Source organism: Etheostoma cragini, chromosome 15, assembly GCF_013103735.1.
Source record: "Etheostoma cragini isolate CJK2018 chromosome 15, CSU_Ecrag_1.0, whole genome shotgun sequence".
NCBI classification, from domain to species: Eukaryota; Metazoa; Chordata; class Actinopteri; order Perciformes; family Percidae; genus Etheostoma; species Etheostoma cragini.
The window spans coordinates 4469623-4493804 of record NC_048421.1 but is presented as its reverse complement, the minus strand read 5'-3'; the positions used below and the strand labels follow the sequence as shown (position 1 = coordinate 4493804).

The following is a 24182-nucleotide window of genomic DNA, read 5'->3' as shown; positions in this document are numbered from 1 at the left end:
CTCTCTCTCTCTCTCTCTCTCTCTCTCTCTCTCTCTCTCTCTCTCTCTCTCTCTCTCTCTCTCTCTCTCTCTCTCTCTCTCTCTCTCTCTCTCTCTCTCTCTCTCTTTCTCTCTTTTTCTAGTCAAGAGGGAGTTGCACTCAGACTGTCTGGCTCTGCTTCAGGCTCCTCACATCCAGGAAGAGGTTCAACTCACTCTGCCTCTGGACATCAACAACTACCCGTTTTATCGCTATGTGCAGATCTACTTTAGGGTGAGAACAGTATCCTTACAGTATTACAGTCAGTTTCAGTCTATATAATATGTTCTTTAAAAATGCCCTCTCGACTGTAGATGGTTATTCATGTATTTTGAAAATCATGTAGTTATTGTCTCAGGTTTGTGTCAAGTTGTTGTGCTTCCTGGAACCAATGTAAATCATTTGTTGCTGCAGGAACCAAAGTTTGGGATGTTGAGTGCACCTCTGGAGTCACCACTGACCCGTGTAGAGGAGGATCTGAGAGGAGAAGCTCTGGAGCTCTTCATCCTGGTAGGCTGACTCCATTTACTCATGCAACTGGCATTCATAATCTTTCAGCACTGCACTTCTGTCCTTTCCAATTATACAGTTTCACACAGTTACACACTGCCACACTGTCTCTAGTTGTTCTTGGCGCTTCCAGGATTTTTTAGTGGGGTGGCACAGTCATGACCAACAATCAGTCGGGGGGGAGGCATTTTATCAGAACACAGCGTAGAAAATCTGCTTATAAATTTAGGAAATACTGGATAAATAGAACAACACAAGGTAATTCTGAATTTGCATTGTGTGCATTGTATATCCAAATGCAATACAGATTTTCTATAGGCTCAGTTTGCCACTTAAAAAAAAAAAAAGTCCAGTACTGGTTCCATGGTATCAGCATTTTGGATAGCCATCATGGAAACAGTAAATCACATTTTTCAGATTTATAGCACTCTAGCCCAATGGATTGGGGGAGGGCACCAAGGAGGGCCAATTTTACTTCATGCGGTGTGGGTGTCACCCTGTGCCACCCGGTGCTTGCTGCCCAGGTTCATCATCTTGTCCCTGCTTCTGTGTTGTTGTTCTGTAAAACAACTTTTTAAATGTAAAAAAATAGTTAGTTAAGCTTTACACAGTCAAATGATACTATGAATCAATAAAATACAGCTCTTAGTGGTCAGGACATTGGAGTTAGTTCTAATGTTTTCTGCCTTTTACTCTGCTTTCAGGTATTACGATTCATGGGGGACCCTCACCTGAACGGTGCGCAGGAAAACATGTTCGGGAATTACATCATCCAAAGGGGCCTGTCTTCTCCAGGGTTACAGGACGAGATCCTGGCTCAGGTTGTCAACCAGGTGTGGAGGAACGTTAACGGCGACAACGCTGAGAGAGGCTGGCTGCTGCTGCTGGCGTGTGTCTGCAGCTTCGCCCCGTCGCCCAAGATGGACAAATATCTACTGAAGTAAGACATCATTTCTTACACGTGTACAGAAATCCTATTAGTGAAAACATGTACTTTTACATGCATACACACGTGAATGGGTGTTGGGTAGTAATAAGTAAGTAATACATGTAGAAAAATATACTATATGTAAATGTACATAACTGAAAAAATGTAATCTGACTACAGCTAAATTGACTAATTCGTGTTAAGGTAGTCTCAAGCGGGTTAGAGTTAGGGTTAGGGTTTTGTCTGTCTTAATGTGTTTATTTGAACTGTTTATACTTGTGTTTTATCTGTTTTTTTTGTTTTTTTTAACTGAGTGTAAAGCACTTTGAATTGCCCTGTTGTAGAAATGTGCTATACAAGTAAAGCTGCCTTGCCTTGCCTTGCCTAGGTAAACCTTCAGGGATTTTTTTTTTTTAAATGATTGAACATTCCTTTGTACAAGTTGTATGAAGTAATTAGTGAGTAATTACTAAATGTAACAGAAAACATAAATAAATGTGGTTGGAGGGGCAAAAAGTCTAACCTCGGTTTTCCATCTCCTCTAGGTTTGTATCTGACCACGCCCCTGCTGGTTGCCAGGCGTTGCTGCAACACAGACTCATCCAAGCCAATCAGAAGACACAGCTAGGCTCAGGCTCCACCCCCGAGACTGCACGGACCTATCCACTGTCGCTGCTGGAATGGACGGCCAATAGGAAGAAAGCTAATATGGTGTTGCAGGTGCACTGTTTTGACGGTAAGATGCATCTTTTAGATGCGATTTTTAACATTACACTACGCAGTTTAAAGTTCCTACACTGCCAACGGATGAAAGGCATTAACAAATGTTTATAAAATGTACCGCGTTTAATTTTTCCCTTTACATTCAGTTTGTACAACAAATCTCTCAATTTATTTTCAAATAAGCACAGAAAAATGTCAGACTCATTGTAATAATAATGTAAGTAGTCTTTCTCAACTACAGTTGAGAACTCACGCCTCAAAGAAAAGCAAGGAGAAGTGCATGGCAGAGCCTGTTAGCATCACTCTTGTTGAGTGGAATCAATTACAGCCCTTGATCATCGATTATTCATTGCCAGTCAGGATCAGGTGATGAAACTACAAGGCTCTCGGGTTCTTTCAATTGTGCAGTTTAGTGCATTTTGCTTTGGTTTGATTTTCTAAAAAAAAAAACACACACACACACAATGGAAAGAACATTTTTAAGATACAGTATTCTTTGTTTTATTTTCTCTGTAGGACGATCATTTCTTTGTCCGGCCCATTCTTGGACCAGTGGAGAGGATTTAGCAGGGCACATACTGCGTCACAGGTGCTGATATCTCACACAAACTGATTTATTTAGGGAAGTTCTTTTCAGCTGATGCTTCTGCTTGGGTAAATTCAACATGAATAACCTCCCGAACCGTTCTTCCTACTCAAAACTATATAATTTATTTGTATTTGTAAATCCCACTTTAATGAAACTGAGGAATATTAATTTTACTGCAAAAACAAAATCCAAACAACTTTTAGGGGAGTATCGGACTGGTGGAGGGGGAGTTCAATTCGGATGAAGGAGCACGGCCAGTGGGTGGAGTTAGCGGGCCACGACTATGTGATGGACCTGATTGCCGACCTGGAGCTTCCCACTGACTTCCCAAAGCAGAAGAGCTACTTCATCATCAGCACTGACGACCCAGCCAGAGTCCGGGCAAATGCCAGCATGTCAGTACACAAACACACACTATTACATACATGTACACATATGTGAAATGTAGCTATATACACCAAAGAAATAAACTCATGTCTCCCCTCCTCTCCCCTCCTCTCCCCTCCTCTCCCCTCCTCTCCTCTCCCCTCCTCTCCTGTCCTCCCAGTGCTTTGTTCGGCAGTGGCTTTGAGTCAGATGAGGAGCTTCCTCCTGCCTTTCCTCTCCGTAGCAGCAGACCGGCCCACAGCCTGCCTGACTCTGACGGTTACCACAGCCACGGTACACACACAATAGGCTTTTGTCTCGGTTTGATTCTTTCACAATACATGGGTGCCAATTCGGTTTGCATTGCTATTTTCATTTATTGCGATTCTAGAAGTGTTGCGCCTTGACAGTACTGAGTATTACGATTTTCTTTTCCTTCTTTAACAAAAACAAAAGTTGAATAATACACTTCTAGAGGCAATACATCATGAGACATTTCTTTGTTTTCTAAGACAAATGCACATCACATGTCACACACACACACACACACACACACACACACACACACACACTGCAGTGTAATAAAGTGTCAGTATTGCTCACAAGTGTGTTTGTGTGTGTGTGTGTGTGTGTGTGTGTGTGTGTGTTAATTCCCAGTTTAGAACAATTTTGCCTCGTTTTGGACTTGCAGGCATCACAGTTCTTGAGTTTTGGCTTCATAGTATCAACTCAGCTTTATTTACTGGACTGACATAGAGAGGAGAAACACACACACACACACACACAAACACACAAACACACACAGAAATATGTCATAAACTTTACAGCATGCATATATAAACAATAAGGAATATGTTCAGCATTTAGCAAGTGTTTAAATGTATTGTATTTGCAGTCAAGGTTAGATACCAGTCCTGTTGTTAAACTAGTAAACACAGTGGCAGCTTATTTCAGTGAAATAGTTCCTGGATATTGAAAGCGCTGAACATTATGTGTGACAGCCATGTTTAAAGCTCTGCTGTCTGTCTCTGTTCAGTAGATTCAGATGCGTTCAGTGACAGTCAGACTCAGAGAGGAATGGACCGCTACCTGGACAGTCTGTTTGACCCTGTGCTGTCAGACAGCAGCATCGTGAGTACTGACCAGAAACATCACATCCTAACCATACTTTCCCTCTTGCTTTGGAAATAGCGTGGTAACGATAACATGACTAATCGATAAGTCTGTTCAGCCAGTAGACATTTCAAGCTTGTTTAGAAACTGAATTAAAGACACACAGCAAGTTTCCATCATCAAACTTCAAGAAAGTAGGGTTTTGGTACAGTGTTAAACCTCAAACGGTGCATGCTGGGGAGTCTCTAATATGCTAATCCTGTTTTATTTTAAAGCTTTTGCTCCCATATAGCTCAGTTCAAAGAGTTGGCGCCCATATTTAGAGGTGTACTCCTTAACGCAGCAGGCCCGGGTGCGACTCCGACCTGTGGCCCTTTGCTAATTGTAATTCTCCTTTTCTCTCTCCCTATTCATGTCTTCAGCTGTCCTGTGAAAAATAAAAGCCAAAAATAAAGCTTAATTTAATGAGTTTAGTGAACTCTCACCATTACAGTCATTCTGACATTTTACAGGCTTAGCAATCTATTAATAAAGTGAAAAAAAGGAAATTCTCATCCGCAACTCTGCATAAAAAACTGTCACGTCATGCTCTCTCCACCTGATCTGCCATCTGAGTGTGAATGGAGTGGAGGGTTGATAGATGGATGGAACATGTGATCCACGTCTTCTGTTTTTGTATGAATGGAGCAGACAGGAGGGGTGATTGGGTTACTAAGTGACCTACCGTATTTGACCGCAACAGCAGGCAGCGCACATGCACAGCTCTGTGGGCGATTACTGTTCTGTTAACGGCTTCCCATTTTGTGAATTTAGTAAAACAAAACAAAAAAAGCAAGAGGTCCCGTCATTGGGAGGGAACGGGAAGAAAGTCAGTCAGTGCAGGTATGTTTTGGGTGTTGACTTAGGTTTCTCTGTTTTAGATTTTACCCTAATGTCCATAATTGGTGACTTGTAACAAGCAAATACAAAATGCAAAAACACAGGGTCCTTGAGACTCTTGATGTTAAGATTTTCCTACGTCTTATTTTCTTGATCAGCTGTCAATCAAACTGCCTCCGTGGTAACATTAGACTATTTTGCTTGGATATTTTATTAATTAGGACTGAGGTTTTGCATGTGAGACTTTATTCTTTGACTTATCATTGCAGTAAAGCGTTTTTCTCGTGAAATTAGCTGTTTGGTTTTGTTGTGTTGAGACAGTACGGCTTGTTATGTTGCGGAAAATCTTGTTGGAGACTCTGCCTCCTTTTTTGTTTTGTTTGACTTTCTGAATTTTGTGTGTGCTGGAGCTTTTTCTCCAGTGTGTACGGTACTTCCTGCAGAGTATTCAGTTCCTAAAGCTTTACTGGTTCTCTGAATCCACCACTACAATACACTCCCTCTTTTTTGTCCCTTTAGTCTCTTCTTTTTCTAACATACACACACACTTCTTACGCCACTCTTCATGTCTCTCAAACTCCACTTTATCAACATCTCCAACTGTCCTTTTCCATCTGCTGAATCTCTATGGCTTGTTTCTCTCTGGCTACCAGGACGTGGAAAAAACTGGAAGTTTATCAGCAAGGATGAAGGGAGGAGGAGGTATAGGCATCCCAGGAGGAGGAAGAGGAGAGGGGGAGAGTCAAACGGCCCCCAGCCGACCTTATCCACCAGGAATACATCCTGGAGGTAAACAAACGTCTTACCCTGGATTTCCACCAACTGTAGACCAGCTGCGGATTGGCTCTGCTGTTAGTCGGCTCCGCCGTCCATCAACACCCACCAGGTCCGTATTTGTTGCTGCAGCCATGACTGACAGCTGTAGTGACGAGGACCCACGAGATCTCGCGAATTCACGTAGAATAGAACCACAAAACAGACAACAGTTTGTTTCCATCCATAGGAGTAGAAGGAAAACAACTCTGTAGTACATTAGTATAGTGCAGGACAGGAAGTGAAGCACAGTAACAAAATAAAACATCCGGTTCATTTTCAAAATACAATACACCATGCTCACTGCAGATCACATTTCCCTTAACTACACCTTAAAAACACAGCAAAGAGTTGTTTCCCCTCTACTCTACTGGATGGAAACACATTGTTGTTGGTTAAGTGGTTCTATTCTACATGAATTTGCAAGATCCCGTGGGTCCTCATGACAGCCGTTCCGCAACGTATCCGGACCTGGTGTGTGTTGACGGACGGTCGATCACGGAGCCGATACGCAGCGGAGCCAATCCGCAGTCGTTCCGCAGTTGGTGTAAATCCAGGGTTAGTGTGTGTGTATGTTAATTATAACTAGTGTAAGTGTAGATTGTCCAACGTTTTCCATTACATTTGTGTTTTTATTATTTAGTTTTGTTACTTTCCTCCGTGTTAAACTGCATGTTGGCACAGACTTAACAGTTTTCTTACACTTTTCCTTTTTTTGACCATTTTTTTTCATTACACCCAATTCTTATTTTGTCCTGCCGCTGAAGCCTCTATCTCATTTTGTCTCTCTCTCACCTGATATCAATAATCCCCTTTTTTCTTAGTTAATTCTAAGTTGGCATTTGTCTCAGATTGATTAATAATTAGATAGAGAAATGGCCCCCTTAATGTTGGAAACACGGCCAAGGTTTAAATGTTATGGGTAATTCTGTTTTCAACCTGTAGTTCCTTGGCAAAGTGCAGAAGGAACAACCAAACGACAGAAGAAAAAAAAAACTGGGCTAGTGCCTCACTGACACTGAACAGGACTGAGGTGTAAAGGTTCAGGTGTACAGTTCATCAACCTTGATTAGCCGCTTAGAGCAGTCTAACCTCATGGATAATGCATGGGCAGCCATTCACTGTAACCACAGATGACTGCCTTACTCTCTATAAAGTATAGAGCAGCTGTGGCTCGCCTATCAATCATGCGGGTCGGTAGTCCGAACCCTGCCCCTAGAGTCCCCTGTCGAAGTGTCCTTGAGCAAGACGCTGAACCACGAGTGTCCCCCGATGCTGCGCCATCGGAGTGTGAATGTGTGTGAGTGTTTAACTCATGAGCAGGTGGCACCTTGTATGGCAGCCTTGGCCACAGTGTGTGAATGTGTGTGAATGGTAATTGGTTCCTGTACTATGTAAAGCACCGAGTAGTCGTTAAGACTAGAAAAGCGCTACATAAAAACCGTCCATTCACATGTACATTTCTAGGCCTCTGTCACTCTCATTCCCTCTCTTGCTACACATACTATTTTTTATCAAACAAACCAACTGGGCTGTTTTGTGTATGCTTCTCTCTGTGGCACACAGTATGTAATCATTTTTATGTCGCCCATTATACTGTACCACCGACAGCATGTTAAACTCTGATTGAGTATGTTGAACTACTTATTAATCTAAGGCGTCTCTCCCTGTTGGACAAGGTGCAGCAGAGAGGGCAACAGCAGTGAAGACAGTGACAAAAAGCAAAGGGGATGAAGGCAACTACAGCCTTTTAGTTTATTTCTAGACATCTAATTTTCAGTTTGATGGCTAGTTTACCAATACTTTGAACAACTATGTTAAAACATTGTGTTTTGGATCCAATCTTGCAAATACAATATCTAACACAATTAAACTTATTAATTTTTTTGACAACATAATATGACAACTTTTCTGGACGTAAGCAGGCGGTATTTCTTTAAATTACTAGGCCAGTGTAAACCTGCTTTAGTTAACCCTCGTATTGTCTTCCTGCCGACCTGCAAATTTTGTCAAAATTGAAAAGGAAAAACCTTTTATCAGGTTACGGCCTACTTTTTTGACCCTTTTCTGTCCTTCCCCTGAAGTTTTTGTCAATTATTCAACATTTGTCAACTGTTCCTGAGCCTTTTGGAAGTTCTGTACATTTTTCCAAATTTTTTTCTTTTGTCAAATATTTTTTTCTCCAGATGCTATAAAATTTACAAAAAACACCCAAATTTAATGAAAGTAGTAAACTGATTGTTTATTTAACTCGTGAGGAGCGTTGTTGGGAACCACCCAAGTTACTTTTTTAGACAATTAGTTTGAAAGAAACCCAAATTTTAGATATAGAAACTTTTTGAAAAGGGGTCCAATTTGACCCGAAGACAACAGGAGGGTTAAAATAGCAAACCAACTCATGTTTACATCAACAAGAAATTGTAACATGCTGATATTTAGCAGGTTTATCGGTAAATAGCAGATCAGATTGTCCGGTCTTGTCTGCCCTGGATGAAAATAACAATTAAGTCCATTTAAAACAGAGTCCTTGAACCAGGACTGGTCCTAACCCTTACCCTGTTCCCTGACCTGTTGCTCTTCAAGCTGTGCCAGTGCTTCCAGTAGCAGGAGGAATGATGCCACCAATCCCCACCATGTCAATCCCCTCCCACCACCATCACCATGAACAACACCAACAACAGCAGCAGCAGCAGGAACCTCCACAACAACAGCCGCAGCCACAATACCACCAATACAACCTTCCCAAACACACCTACAACCAGCAGACTTCTTCTACCATCACTTCTCCCACACGCGTAGCACTCACCCCATCACCCACTCGCGCCCCAGCTGCTGATAGAGATAATGTAGCATCCCATGTTACTGACGGCACCGGTCTGCCGGGGGTGCCCTCGCTCCCTGCCACGCCCGTGGTTCCAGGCTTGCCTGTGATGACAGGTGTGCAAGGTACAACGCTCAGATGTGCGTTCCAGCATGTTTGGCCTGAAGCTTGTGGGCATGGTGGAGTTACAATTCAATTCCTGTCAGATAAAAGCCATAAGTTTCTTTTTTTTTTACATATCTTGCATTTCATTGTGAGGTTGTGAAATGGTTGTGTGGTTTGTTTGAAGTGGAGCAGTCTACTGGGTCTTTTGCCCTGAACTGTGTGTGATTCTAGTGTTTTTTTTACAACAAAATCATCTTGACTACATGGTGTCCATGCATACATATACTTCTCTAGGATCGGAGCAGACAGTACTGACTCAACAGCAACAGGCCATCATCAACCAGCAAGCCATCATTCTGGTATGTCACATATCCTACTTCTTGACAACTCTGATATTACTGTTGGTGTATTTGTATTAGTTGTTATAAAAACTATAGGGGAAAATATTGTTGGGACTGTTAAATGTTAAAACTCAATATAAGTTGAGGTTTTTTCAGCGTTTATATTTGATAACACATACTAGCGACACGTGCTTTAGACCAGAGAGAGAAATAAATGAAGGTTAAACATTAGCATGAAGGTATAGTTTTTTTTGTGTGTGTGTTGCAGGCCCAGCAGATGACCATGCAGGCCATTGCGATCCAGCAGCAGATGTTGTCCTCTTTTCCCCCTGTTGCCCCGGCGCCCCAGTCACCGCCCTCACAGCATTACTCACACTTGCCACAACACTCTCACAGAACCAGCCCTGTGAGTAAACACACACACACACACACACACACACACACACACACACACACACACAGATAGACAGAGAGGGCCTAGCTAGCTGTCTGGATTTACCCTGCAGAGAGCTGAATAAAGGTTAATTACAGTCCTCATAAATGGACTACTACTGGAGTTTAAAATGTCAACCCAAAGGAAGCCCAAGGCAACAGATATCTAACCTAAGTGAGTGAAATCCAGCGGATTTTCCAGCGGCAACAAAACAATCCCGGAAGTGAAACATCAAGGATGTAGAGAACATGAAAACCTTCCAGCATGTGTGCAAATCAATATCGCCTTGCAATCCACACTTAGTCAGCTGTAACACTTCCTGTTTTCTTTCTACAGACCAAAGAGAGTGAAGAGTCGCCGTACAAGCCTGCTGCGGTTCAGCGAAAAATGAGTATGTTTTACACTCTCAGGTTCCAATTAACCGCAGATTTGCTGTGTGGTGTGAATGCTGTGATTACAGTGGAGCTTAATGCCCCATGCTGTTGTAGCCGGGTTCTCTGAATCTAAAGGTTGCTCAAGAACTCCAAAAGGAGAGGAAAGAAATATGTTGATTCATTGTGGATTTGTGATTTGACTTTGGAAAGCCCACTGCATCAAATTGAAAATGTGGGATTGGGTACAGAGAGTCAATAAAAATGGGGGGGGCTGATGCTTAGGAGTTAAGACCCCAACTGCGAACCCCCTACCCCTGGTTTGAATAGGACTAGGGACCTTTGGTGCATTGTTTGCATCTTTTTCTCTCCATTTTTTCCATCTCTCCACTCCACTCGCCACATCTCTTCACTGTCGCTGTCTGGTCAGACCTTCCCCCCTAATTTTGGAAAAATGTTTTATATTAAGGTGTTTGTTTTGGTTGTTGTTACTGCTTTGACATAGTTCTTTATTTCAGTAACTTTTCCAAAAATAAATCAAACAGCTGTTGAATAATTTGGTAAACATCTGCACTTCATCTAATAGAAAGTGACATTACAGGTCCAACACGTGGCCCCCCTCCTGGCGACGTGGTCCGATCCACAACGAGTAACACGGAGCGCATCGACCCCAGCCACAATATCAAAGACATCATCAAACAGCACCAGCCAGCTGACACAACCACTTCTGCTGGTCCTGCCACACAAAGGTAACCCACTCATGATGATCCTTACCTAAATGTTGATGCTAATAGTCTTTGTCCACTTATTTGTGTGTGTCAGGAAAGATGATGGGAAGCTGTTTGCAAAGAAGTCAGACCCGCATGATGAAGCTATGGAGATCCTTAAAGATCAGATTACAAACCCACCACAACCGGTACCCAACTCTGCACCCATCACACACATACATACACATGCGCGCACACAAGCAAGCAAGCACAAACTAAAATTAAATCTGTAATATCTAACCTTTTTTGTGTGTCAGACTCAAAGGAAGCCTCCACCCTTGCAGCGTAAAGAAGATGGAGGAGTTAAGGTTTCCAAGACGAGTCAAGTCTCCAAGTCTCGCCCTGCAGGGCCAACTAGCACCAACATGAGCCCTGCCCCTCCTGCAGGTGAACTTTTTACACACTAATGTGACATCAATCCACAGTAATACACAGCAGAATGGTAGAAAGTTCTACTCAATGCAGTGTACAACAATTACGTGGTCAAAAACCTGTGTGTGTGTGTGTGTGTGTGTGTGTGTGTGTGTCTGCGTGTGTGCAGTCTCAAGAGAGTTGCCAGTAGAGGAGGAGATCATTCAGACTCAACTCCACAGCAGGACCAGTGATGAATATTACACATACTCCAACGTCCCCTGGAAACTCTACATGAGGAAAGAGGTGTGTTTCCTTGTTCCCATGTGTGTGTGTGTGTGTGTGTGTGTGTCTGTGTCTGTGTGTGTGTGTGTGTGTGTGTGTGTGTGTGAGTTTGTGAGTGTGTCATCATGGCCAAATATGGTCCTGGTGTCACCTACTGTAGCAGGAACTATTGCAGTGGCAGTTTTGAGAAGATTGCCAGGTGTTTTTATTTCTGTTTGTCTGACATATATAGATCCACTTGACAACATTAGTGCTATAAGGCTAAATCACGTTTATGATTTAAGGAAATATTTCCATTATTGATCTTTGTCCGTACAGGTTTTCTATCCTAAAGAGACCTTCAACAATCCACTGGTTCTGGACCTGATTTTCAGACAGGTTGATTTATGTATTCATTACTTATTTACAGTACTTGTTTCTTCATTTAATTTATATTAGGGAATTTGTTTATTCAGTTTTAGTTTTCTAGTTTAAGAGAGCCTTGTTTATGATTATTATTCTAACAGTTAACATGGCAATGATTTATTGAAAATAGAAGGCTAAAAATAGAGATTTATTTATAGATTCCAACATTATATTTATTATTAAAGAGTACATCAAATACACTTTAGGTACTATGGTCTTGGAGTTTGCTTTAAGGCTAATACTAATTCACAACAGGAATAAATGAACCCAGAATGATTTCCACTTTAGCAGCTTATTCCTGAATTTGTTCTACAGGTTGTCCATGACACGCTCTCGGACGCCTGCATCCGTATCACCGAGGAGGAGAGACAGAAGATGAAAGCTTTGTTTGGTAGGAATAAATCCCATACCCCAAAATGACTTCACTCTGTGATATATTGGCTCAAAGACCCTAGACAGAATACTTATCTACATTTACAGTATGCAAAGATTTTGAAGACTTTACACTCTGGATTTGGTATCTTAAACACCCTCGTTCCATTTTGTCTTTGACAGCTGAGAACAACGTGGATCAGCTGTCCAGAACGCATGATGAGAATATGAAGAAGAAAGTAGTCGCCGTAGCCAGAGACTCATGGGATATATACTTCTCCCGTCTGTTCCCAGCCTCTGTGAGTTTTTGTCTTTTTCTTGCCATGTGTAAGTTTAACTGAAAAGGGCAACAATTGTCACTCTGAATATGATAAATCCAAAGCAGCCTTATTCCTTTACTTGGTTTAGCAGGCTCTTGCTTGAGTTTTATGTGTGCCTGCAACCACCTCAATTTTATTTGTTTATACGTGTGTGTATGTCGGTATATGGATGTGTGTGTGTGTGTGTGTGTGTGTGTGTGTGTGTGTGTGTGTGTGTGTGTGCGTGTTTCAGGGCAGTGTGGGGACAGGAGTGCAGGTGCTGTCTGTGTCTCATAAAGGCATCAAGCTGCTGAAGATGGTGAGGAGCAGCTCAACTGCTCCAGACTACTTCAGAGTGTTGAGGCCTTACAGGTGAGCCTCATAGACTGTGCAAACACATGGACATTGTGTGTGTGTGTGCGTGTGTGTGTGTGTGTGTGTGCGTGTGTGTGTGTGTGTGTGTGTGTGTGTGTGTGTGTGTGTGTGTGTTTGTGTGTGTGTGTGTGTGTGTGTGAGAGAGATGTCAGCCATAGCTCATCAATTTTTCCACCTTTAACACAATGCCTTTGTATTGGAACAACCGTTGACAAATATGAGAAGAGGTGATAGTGTTCTCCTGGAAACGTTTCTCTCACTCCAGGAATAGTCAGACCTGTCAGTGACCTTTTTCAACCGACTGTTCAAGTGCCCCAGTGATTTGACTTGTGATTTATCTTTCTCTGTAAAGAAATTGACTTCCTGGTTTTTGCGTATCCCTTCCTGCTCAGCTACTCGGACATCCTGTTTCTGTCGATTCCATCTAAGAACATGCTAGAGTTCAACCTGACCAACGAGAAGCTGATCCTGTTCTCGGCCAAGGCCCCACAGGTCAAGCACATGATCGACTACTTCCTCACAGAGCTTAAGAAGGTCAGTGTGTGTGTGTGTGTGTGTGTGTGTGTGTGTGTGTGTGTGTGTGTGTGTGTGTGTGTGTGTGTTAAGGTTTGCTTGAGTATTGTATTTTGATAAAAGAAACACTTCATCTGTTTAAGCGTTCACGATACACTAAAAAAGAATTCTAAACTTAAAAATATATACGATACATTTTTGTTATAGAGCCATAAGTGTATGGTGCTAAACAGATATTGAGACCAGTAATTACAAGAGTTATATTTCTGCACAAAAGCATTCATTTTCAGAGGAAGGAAAAAAAGTGCAATAAAAGGACAATAGGCAATAAGGTTTAGACATAAAACTATTGGTATAACGAATAAAACAAAACAGGTAAAGTGATGCAAAAATAGAAATATAAAATAAAATGTTATCATGACAGAGCAAAATAACGCAAACAATAATAGAACAATCCAGCAATATATGTTTTAACCATTTTAACCAGAATTCATGTAATTTCTGCATGTAAATTAAATGCAACTGTAGAGGCTAAGCCCAAGCTTCAAGCCTGAGGTGCCTTTCAATGGGAAGAGTAATTGATGCACTTTTTACCTTTCTTGATTAACACCATTGATTATATTTATTTCCATGAGATAGAAGTTAATAGTCCCGACAAATGACTGCTTTTATGTATGCCTATGTGGAGTTGCTGTGCGTCTGGGTGTGTGTGTCGGCGTGTGGTAAAAAACTGTATTTGCTTCTGGGTTGCACCCGAGGAACCAAAGATTGGTTCCTATTTATACTAAGGGCACTAATTGGCTCTTGCAGCAACCATGATTTTTTTATATGGCTCTCTGTTTCTGTCATATTACAACAAGTTACTCCCACAAAATAACACAAATAAACACATGGATGTAATCTAGGAATCACACAGACACAGAGGGATTTTGCAGCATGTCTATGTGAACATATCACGTCTCTGTTAGGACTCAGAGTACGTGGTGGCGGTGAGGAACTTCATTACTGAGGACAGGAGTCTGCTCAGCTTCCACAAAGGAGACATCATCAGACTGCAACACATGGATGGGTTGGAGGCCGGTGAGGCGCACACACTCGAAAACACACACATTGAGTAATGGCACATTGTTATGTTTGTAGACCTGCTTTCTGCTTCTGTGAGCCATGTACAGTATGTATCTGCTTCTCTGTGCTTCATGCCCCATCTGTGTGTGTTTGTGTTTGCGTGCGTCCATCTTTGTGCATATATGTGTGTGTGTTCAGGCAAACGTTACGGCTGCATAGTGAGGAAGAAGGTCATGCTTCTGGAGGAGTTAAAGAGAGACACTCCTGAGTTTGGTGGGTTTGGCATCCTAGTAGGATCTGGTGTGTGTCTGTTTGCTGTTTTCTTTTTTTCTCGTTTTTTTTTAATAGAGCCTAAACATCTACCTTCTGGCTTTTGCCAAGATTGAGAATTTGCAACATTTGCCTTAAATGCTGAAAAACATTAAGTAAATATTTTGGGGTTTTGTGCTTTAGGTTAGACACAACAGAACATTTAAAGATATTACCTTTGTTTTTTTTGTTTTGAAATTGACAGTTTTTGTTTTTAACACTTTCTACTTTTGTAACACTGTTTTTCCGTGTTTGCAAATGAACTTCTCTGTTTTTTTGTATTCTGGCGTGTGTGTGTTTGTATGTGTACAGGCTGGCGGTTCGGGGCAGTGTATGGAAAATCGGGAGTGTTTCCCAGCGAGTTTGTCCGTCCTGTGGCTGCTCCAGACTTTCTTGTACTTCCTGCAGAGCGCGTGGAGCCTCGAGACAGACAGGGACGAGTCGCTGCATCTGCTGCAATTGCCGTGGCGATGGGTTCAGCAGTAGCTGCCCATGAGCTTGACCTCTCCACGGAGGTGCACACCAGGAAGTTATTACTCCCATTACAGCATTTGTGTACTACTACTGTCCAACAAAGAAACATGAGGTTTAGTTTTAGCTTCCACACTACATCCGGAAAAAGAAATTGGAATGAGCCTCTGGGCAACAATAACTTTCAGACTACAACATGAATAAAAGCCCTATTTTATGGTAAAAGCTCATGTTTATACAGTATATGTGGGAATATTGGTTTGGCGGAAAAGGAAATATTTTGTAGATAATTATATCCTTGGTGTTCCTTTAAGTGCCACTGCTGCTTAATCTTTCACAACTGTGGCTGTATATGTGTGTTTATCAGGTAGTAAATGAGATGTATGGGGACAGTCTGAGTGTCCAACTGGACGACCTGCCTCTGCACAGCAGCCAGTACCACATGGCTGAGTTTGCAAAGAAGTACTTCAGAGAAGCGCAGAGGATCAAAAGGTCAGACGCACACTTACTGCCTAAATAAATGTCAAGATGTGTCAAAATGAAATCACTTTAGAAGTCTACAGCTCAAATTGGTTCTCCCTGTGACACGTTCAATTGGCATGCACACACAGTACATAACTGCTGCATGCAATTTTTCCCTTAGTGATCAGAAAGCAAAAAAGGGGAAGGAAGGCAGGGACCCTGTTGACATGGTCAAATTCTCCAAGGTAAAGCAGCTAAGTTTGCTATATAAGTATAATCATTTAAAAATATAATTTTATTCTTGCATATGTTATCTTAGTTTTAACCAAATTGTGTCTTGTAACTTGTTCCTTGTTTTGTGTTTTGCCTCTCCAGTCTCCAATCCAGGAGTCTTTAATCGACTTCTCCGACAGCGGGATGAACAGAGTGGCTGCTGACATCTTCTTAGGTGAGAGGAGAGAAGAAAAGGAGAGATGGATATACTGCACATAGGAGTCAGAAGAATTTAAAGTTTGCTGTCGTAGAGAACAACACATTCAGATCTGATTGGGTTTTTGAAAGAGGGAGAGATTATTTGTTTCCATGTTGACTGATTGTTTTCCTCCAGACATAATGAAGTTCATGGGAGACTTCCCAATGAAAGGTCAAACCGAACAGGACCTGGTCACCTCCATACTAAAGGTATACACTCACATATGTGATTGGCTTAGAATAACTATTAAGATGATAAAGAGATAGACTGACTTGCATGTGATGTATTTAAGTAAGAGTAAAGGAAAACAACAAGCCTGAAAGCGAATCCTTTATCTTCATGCATGTGCTCATAATTGTAGTTAAGTGGCGACCATGGCCTGATAAAGGATGAAGCCTACTGCCAGGTGATGAAGCAAGTTACTGCAAACACCAGCTCCAAACCGTAAGACTCTTCTACATTTTACATCACGTGCTGACTGAGAACTTAATAGTAGAGGCTTTAATTTGTAGTTCTGTGTATGTTGTGTGTAGGGACAGTTGTCAGAGAGGATGGAGGCTGTTGTACATCCTCACAGCTTTTCATCGCTGCTCTGATGTGATGAAGCCATTTCTGATGAAGTTCCTGCAGGACGCCTGCGACAGCCCCGGGATGCAGTACCAAGGTAGACAATCCGTTCATCCATCCAGGGAAATGAATCTACAGCCCATCACTACACATCTGACGGTGTTCTTAGTTTTAATCCATCTGTTGCTTTTCATTGACAGGGATTGCCAAGGCATGTGAGCAGAATCTGAGGAGGACTTTTCAATATGGCGGACGTATGCAGTTTCCCAACAGCATGGAACTCAAAGCTATGCTGGTTAGTCTCTAATTCAGCCATGCAGTCTTCTTATATGGCTTGTATTTAGTTAGGAAACCACAACGCATATGATCTGAATGAAGGGAATAATAATGATGTGATACATAGCCAATGATGTAGCCAATCTAAACTGTATTGTAATATAATACTGGTTGACGTTTCTCTCTGATTGGTTGTTTGTGTGCAGGCTGGGCGGAGCTCCAAGAGACAGTTGTTCCTGCTGCCAGGTGGGATCGAAAGGCACTTGAAAATCAAGACGTGTTCTGTGAGTGGCACACGTGCACGTGCACACGCACGCACGCATGCATGCACGCATGCACGCACACACACTAAGTCAACTGAGATTGTAGAGTTATTAGACCTGATTGTAACTTTTATACATAACAAAAACAGATGCTGAGTTTGTGGATCAACATGACTGCAACACTGTTGAGTTGAGAATCAATTTCTTTGTTTCAGGTTGCTTTGGATGTCATCGAGGAGCTTTGCTATGAAATGGGACTGCAGAGGGCAGAGGCTTTAGATGAATATGCCATCTTTTTGGTCACACACAAAGGTAACAAGGATGCAGTATGTCGTAATGCCTACAATGCAAACAATCTCAACATACAGCAATACTGTATAGATAAAGCGATAATACGTCAAGTGTGTTTCTGTGTAGGTCAGAATGTGCGTCCCCTGAACAAGCGCGAGTACATCCTGGACATTGCTACAGAGGCGGAGCCAGTGGATACCAACTACAGTCTGTGGTTCAGGAGAGTCATATGGAGTCTGGCCTTAAAACTTGACAACGAACTCTTTGTGACCATGCACTTTAATCAGGTAGAGCTCTACTGTATGAAATGTTGGACAGCTGACATCCTGTTTCTACTAAAACAACCTGAAATGTTGACTCATATTCTTCCTGTGTGGCTGTTTTTTACAAGATAGAAAGAAGGTGCCCCCCCTTTTCTCTTTCCAATGACGGCTTCTCAGACGGTTCTTTCTTAAACAATGTGGCTTGTCAGGTCCTGGTTTTACAACAATTCACACGATCACAGTAGAAATGACCTCCATAGCATATTGCAGAATAGCTGTCCCATCTTCTCCCTTTAAGCCATGGGAGGACTAGATCCACATGCTCTTCTTTTCTTTTCATGGGATTCTGCAGTGAAAATGTTGCCTTTGTTGAAACATGCGTTTTGACTGCCCTTGTAAGTCAATCATAGCTTTGCCATTTTTGTGACAGTAGACTCACTTCCATTAGCACACTTAGAAATATCAGTGACATGCAATAAAATACACACTTACATACGATACCTTTACAAACTGTGTTTCTCTTCAAGGTGTTGCCAGACTACCTAAAGGCCTTGCTGAGTGTGGTTTCTCCAGGTAAGGCCAGTGACCAGCATATGAAGCAGATCGCCAGACTGGCTGCCCTACAGCACCGAGCCAAGGACACTGTCTACCTGCCCACCCTGTAAATACAGTATACAAAGTCCTACACATACTTACATTTTTGCCCTAACTATCAGTCTCAGTGCTATGAGCTTTCCATTCGGTTCCCGAAAGCTAACCCTCCATAGACAAGCATGCACATATGCTTACAAACACCCACAAAACATGACTCATGCATATATGACAATCACAGTTGTGTCTTCACAAATCTGCAGCAAACACACTTACACATGTAGAATATATAACGGGCGCCTCTTTGGTATAACTAGTTGTGTGTGTGTGTGTGTGTGTGTGTGTGTGTGTGTGTGTGTGTGTGTGTGTGTGTGTGTGTGTGTGTGTGTGTGTGTGTGCGTGTGTGCGTGTATGTGTGTTTAGCCGGGAGGTGCAGGAGTGTGTCCCTCCACAGTTCTACATCAAACAGGGTTCACAGCATTGGCTGAATATGGCAACTCAACACATGCAGCAGGTCCAGCCCTTAAACCCACACCAGGCTCGAGCACAGTTCCTTGGTAAGACAACAGCGCTGTGTGAGTGTGTATATGTATTTCTGAAACTGAATTACAATGTGTTCCATGGACACCTATAATTTTCTTTAATTCCACTCAAGTAATTTAATAACACGTTTATTCTACTTCTTCTATAGATCTTAGTAAGTTGCATTGGAAAGTAATGAAGATAATAGTTTCAAGCCACACTGACATGTCATGTTACTCACTTTTCTTGAAAATAACTGACTCCTGAATATGCTACCATATGAAAAAAATACACTTTGTGTGTTTTTGCCCCAGGTCTGGTCAGTGCCTTCCCCATGTTCGGCTCCTCCTTCTTCTACATCCAGAGCTGTAGCTCCGCCTCCATCCATGCCCCGTGCATCCTGGCCGTAAATCTGAATGGACTGCACTTTCTCAACAAGGATACTCACGTATGTCACTCTCATACACACACACACACACACACACACACACACACACACACACACACACACACACACACACACACACACACACACACACACACATGCAAACCATTCAATCAAACACAGATCAAAAGTGTGAAATGTTGCATGCTTCACATTCCAGGACAAGTTGGCAAAAAATAATAGCGGGCTGCTGAATGTAACAGTATGAATTTAGTACTCATCTAACATGGCCTTGATCCATTTACATTGAAAGCAAGTTACTGCAACAACAAAAAAAGAAGCATTTGGCTCCCTCCGCTGGTTGTTGTGATTACTGTCTGCTTCTTTAGATCCTGTATGGTGTTTGTACTTTTAATATGTGCATATCTATCTGTCATTCAGTAATAGTATCTCTCAGAGTTTGTTTACTAGTGTTCCTTGCCTGTTTGTGTGTTTGTGTATTTATACATTTATTTGGTTTATCTGTGTGTATTTAGGAGGCCATGGTGCGTTTCCCTCTAAAGGAGGTACAGTCAACTCGCACTCAGAGGCCAACTTCAGGCTCCAGTTATCCATATGTGGAGATCATGATAGGAGACCTGCTCAACCAGCGAATCACACAGCTACAGCTGGAGCAGGTGTGTGTGTGTGTGTGTGTGTGTGTTTGTGTGTGTGTGTGTGTGTGTGTGTGTCTGTGTGTGTGTATTTGTGTGTGTGTGCAAGAGACAGCGGATCAAAGAAAGCTGCAATATGTACTTTTTCTGTGCATTTCAAGCACCTTAAATGCCATGGTGTGTGTGTGTGTGTGTGTGTGTGTGTGTGTGTGTGTGTGTGTGTGTGTGTGTTTTCCAGGGCCTGGAGCTGTGCCGAGTCATCGCCATGCACATTGAGAACATGTTGTCAGTCAGAGAAAAAAGACTCACTTTGCCGCCAAGTGAAATCACCTTGCTATAACACGAACACACACAGAGAAGTCCCACTCTATGCCTTATAAATGTACTGTATCTACCTCTATTTTAAAAGTTGAATATTTTGATATGTAAAGCTAATGTTTCTGTAATGTGACGAATGTACGGTGACAATGTTGATGACGTACTTTGAAATCATAATTTCCCACAACCCATATTCAGTTTACTATCATAGAAGAGTAAGAAAACCAGCATCTTATATGCAATATTCCCATTTGAGAAGCTAGCAAGTGACCTTGGAGGCATTTGCTTAAAAAAAGCAAATAAAAATAGTAAATTATTATTCCCACAGCACGTGCGAGAAGGATACATTTCCTTTCAGACCAAACTCATTAATGTTTTAGTTTGACATTTTTAGCCAAAATTGTTTAATAGCTTGTCTGCCATGACTGCTTTAAAGGGCGGAGACCATAATTGATAGTTCACTGCAACTTCCCCACTTCAGAAGAACTAATTTGATTAGCATTAAACCTAGGGCAACTTTCAATATAAATGCGGTCTTGCGATGACCAAGGATAGTGCAAGAGCGGTGGTTGGCTCTCTACAAAGAAACTGAAATGTGCGAAACTTAAACAGATAACTAGCAGAGTTAAGTAAAACCTTATCTTCCCTTGAACATCAACAGATGCCTGTGGTTTAACATGATACATCCTTTTTCATTAGGCTTGGTGCCTCAATGCAAGATTAATCTTCTTAAACCATTGTGCCCTCATAGGATATTCTATTTTTTTATAAAGATGCATTTAGAATGAAAACAAGAGAAGGCAGCCACAGCAACAGGCCACAATTTAAATGATTTCTTTCTTCTTATTTTCTTTGCTATCATGAAATCATAGGAAAGTCATGAAAAACACAACAGAATGTTTTGGCACACAGTTAAAGGCCACATCACTGACCTGCACTAATTAAGATGTTTATTTGTACAATGATACATTTGTGTAAATAGCTGTTGTACATATCTAATGCATGTAAATAATGTTGTACATTAAAGTTTGTAGCATTAATTATTCTCATGTGAATTTGATTAATTTAAAAAAGCCATGCTTCTGTCTGAGTGTGTGTGGGGAGGGGGAAGAGAGAGTGAGTGAGCTGTTGGCACTAAACTGCTTGTTTTTAATTACTATGGTAACCACATCGTCTTTAGTCCAGTTACATTTCTTTTTTTTTCTTTTTTCTTTTTATAATTATTGTCATACCTGCACAAGAACTACATGTTGAAATTACCAATTGTTGCTATAACCTGGCTCAAGACATATTGTCTTGTATTAAAAGTTTAATGTTTATCCGTGCCTTGTCCATGTTCAATCCATTTATATTATAATCTGTAACGGACTCACCGTTTAACGCCTTGTATTGACGACGGGTATTGATGATGTCAGTAGGACGCATAGACTTGATAGACAGTCTATGGTAGGACGTGGATCCGGTGTGTCCTGTACTACAAATCGAACATCCCCCTCCAGAGCGGTGGGTTGTGTGGGCGTTTCTGAGTAATTGCTCGCAGATTTCTTCGCCCTCATTGGTTAACAACAACGGGGTCCGTGTGAACTGGGAAGAGGTGGGGGCTGCGGTCAAACCCACCATGACCTAAACAGCACCAGGAGGGAGAGAGGAGGGAGGACACAGCCGCAGCAGCAGCAGCAGCAGCCCCGCTTTCAGCCTGCATGGGCTACTCGGTTAGCTAGCTTAGCATCGTCCGACTGCGCCGCACTGCTTCTCCGGCCGCCGAGAACCTCGGGTTGTTATCTTCGTGTTTCCCTCTCCGTCCCATCCCCAGTCCTGCCTGCCCACTGCCCGGCTTCAAGATGATGAAGTTTAGGTTTCGTCGGCAGGGCACCGACCCACAGAGAGAGAAGATAAAACAGGAGCTTTTCGCCTTCAACAAGGTAAAGTAACGGGACGGAGGAGAGGGACGGAGAGGGGGTTTAATCCTCTTCTTTCCTCTTCTACTGCTACCCAAAACTATCTAACGTTAGTTATCTCAAAACAGGACCAGATTTTTAAGTCGAGCTCACTGCAGCATTTGCCCCGGCCGCTCCTCTCTGTTGCTGTTTCCAGGTAGAAACAGAAAAGAACTGCTTCTGGTGGTCTGCAGTGCATGCCAGACCTGGACGCATGCAGGGTGCTTTGTTGATGTGTGTGTGCGGGGTTCAGTTGTTTTCACGGCGTGTTAATTGGCTTTCACCCAAACGAGGCCCGCGTTCAAAGTGAACAGCACCAAGGACTTGGCTTTGTAGACCTAACATTAGTGTAATTAACCATCAACAACTGATAATGTCTGTGATAGGCATTGCCAGGCGTGACATTAACAAGGCTAGTTTGAGTTGTGTTGCAGCAGTTTGATGCTGGTTGTGAGCAGTGTGACCCATATTTCATTCAGTTTGATCAAGATGGCTGGCGGTGTGTGGTGACAGCTAGAACTCTCGTATCTCTTTCATAGGTTTTTCATTGAAACCAAGACGACACTGTATGTTAAAGACTGGAAGTGGGTCAGGGGTGTTTCTGGCTGCTTTTGTGGTGCTGATAGTTTAGACCTCTGATTCTTTCAGTGTTTAAGGGTCTATGGGTGAAACCATGAGTGTCAGATTTCAAGGAACTCTGGCATCACATCCACATGGATGTAAACCTCAGTCTTATCAGCCTTCCCCTCTTACTCACTAGCCAGCAGTGCTGAGATGTATTGCTGCACTTCCAGTAGGCCTCAGGTTTTCACCTTGACCACTGTTGCCAAACTGGTGGGAACCTAAAAGTACCTTGACGCCCATGGATTGCATTGCTAGTTGTGCATCAAAATATCAGTTGCAGGTTGTCTTTTTGGATGACCTGCAGGCCTATGTTTCCAACATGGTATACTACACGTAGGTAGAATACTGTGCAAATACAAAAACAGTTTGAACACTGCTGTGGCCTTGAACTCAGGTTAGGTGAGGCCGCTGTCTGCACAGTGTGCCACCCAGACAGTGTACCAGAGAGCAGGGCTGTCCAAACGTTTAGATGTTAAAAATGCACAATCTATCACACGCTTTGATTACGACACATAACACACCTGACTTATGAAATACATGTCAAACCCCACTCAACAAGATTATGTAGGAATGCAGATAATATAGCATAAGTGTGAAGAAAATGTATATCTGCATTATATTAGCAAAGTGGTTCATGTTGCCTTGTTTCAGCAAAAATCAGGCAATAAATTTGTCAATTGAATTTTCTTCTGTAATCACATGAAAAAGATCTTTCTTTCACATCTTTGTTATATCAGTGGTCAGAGTCTTAATAAAATGTGTGGTATTTGACTACTCCCTGAAACTATTAATTGATGATCAAAACAGTTATCGGTTGATTTTCTCTCTGTACCTACAAAGTAAATGCCTTCAAAGGCCATGAACTGTTTGTTGCACTGGAACAACACGCATAAGCATGTACACACACACACACACACACACACACACTTTTAAATGGTTTGGCACCAGCTGCCCCAACTATCCCAAAGGTGGTCTTTCAACAGGACTGTTACTTTGATGTGACTGTGTGTTTGATGAGAAACAAAGAGTTAATGTTTTACCTCATAAACTGAGTTCCAACTAAATATCTCATTTCCAAGTTTCTTGGACGCCGAGCCCCCTCAGGGATCCTTGGCACAACATTTAAAAGACCCCCTTTAAAGTAGGTTACGGTATCTCTGCATAGTTTCTGCTCGTTTTTTACTCCGTACATCTAAATGCATTCCCAAGCTACCTCTCTTTTTCCTGACATGGGCAGAAAGAAAAGCTGTGAATCTACATTAATCCCATTTTCCCAAAGTCTGCAGGGAATTTTAATGAAGCAATGCGGCTGCCCTCAGTGCCTTTTTTAGGAAC

At 42.1% G+C, this 24182-nt stretch overlaps 2 protein-coding genes across 2 annotated transcripts in view; both read left to right on the top strand.

The window, feature by feature from the left end:
* myo15aa (myosin XVAa) overlaps positions 1-21329 on the top strand; it is a 44691-nt gene extending 23362 nt beyond the window's left edge. Inside the window, exons 27-66 of the mRNA XM_034894410.1 lie at positions 123-253; positions 434-529; positions 1234-1469; positions 2003-2193; positions 2697-2769; positions 2973-3164; positions 3317-3429; positions 4175-4266; positions 5781-5916; positions 8524-8886; positions 9161-9225; positions 9476-9613; positions 9977-10031; positions 10613-10760; positions 10834-10927; positions 11036-11165; positions 11320-11435; positions 11733-11792; positions 12135-12210; positions 12375-12490; positions 12744-12862; positions 13258-13399; positions 14347-14458; positions 14642-14716; positions 15065-15267; positions 15591-15715; positions 15867-15930; positions 16061-16133; positions 16293-16366; positions 16519-16601; positions 16691-16821; positions 16925-17019; positions 17207-17284; positions 17479-17575; positions 17681-17841; positions 18345-18478; positions 18832-18965; positions 19245-19378; positions 19852-19992; positions 20207-21329. Coding sequence (XP_034750301.1) covers positions 123-253; positions 434-529; positions 1234-1469; positions 2003-2193; positions 2697-2769; positions 2973-3164; positions 3317-3429; positions 4175-4266; positions 5781-5916; positions 8524-8886; positions 9161-9225; positions 9476-9613; positions 9977-10031; positions 10613-10760; positions 10834-10927; positions 11036-11165; positions 11320-11435; positions 11733-11792; positions 12135-12210; positions 12375-12490; positions 12744-12862; positions 13258-13399; positions 14347-14458; positions 14642-14716; positions 15065-15267; positions 15591-15715; positions 15867-15930; positions 16061-16133; positions 16293-16366; positions 16519-16601; positions 16691-16821; positions 16925-17019; positions 17207-17284; positions 17479-17575; positions 17681-17841; positions 18345-18478; positions 18832-18965; positions 19245-19378; positions 19852-19992; positions 20207-20308 — 4898 coding nt within the window. The 3' untranslated portion in view covers positions 20309-21329. The remainder of the gene's footprint in view (positions 1-122; positions 254-433; positions 530-1233; positions 1470-2002; positions 2194-2696; positions 2770-2972; positions 3165-3316; positions 3430-4174; positions 4267-5780; positions 5917-8523; positions 8887-9160; positions 9226-9475; positions 9614-9976; positions 10032-10612; positions 10761-10833; positions 10928-11035; positions 11166-11319; positions 11436-11732; positions 11793-12134; positions 12211-12374; positions 12491-12743; positions 12863-13257; positions 13400-14346; positions 14459-14641; positions 14717-15064; positions 15268-15590; positions 15716-15866; positions 15931-16060; positions 16134-16292; positions 16367-16518; positions 16602-16690; positions 16822-16924; positions 17020-17206; positions 17285-17478; positions 17576-17680; positions 17842-18344; positions 18479-18831; positions 18966-19244; positions 19379-19851; positions 19993-20206) is intronic.
* Positions 21330-21813: 484 nt separating this feature from the next.
* The window catches only part of llgl1 (LLGL scribble cell polarity complex component 1), a 30072-nt gene continuing 27703 nt past the window's right edge, over positions 21814-24182 (top strand). Inside the window, exon 1 of the mRNA XM_034894409.1 lies at positions 21814-22208. Within this exon, the coding sequence (XP_034750300.1) occupies positions 22128-22208 (81 nt within the window). The 5' untranslated portion in view covers positions 21814-22127. The remainder of the gene's footprint in view (positions 22209-24182) is intronic.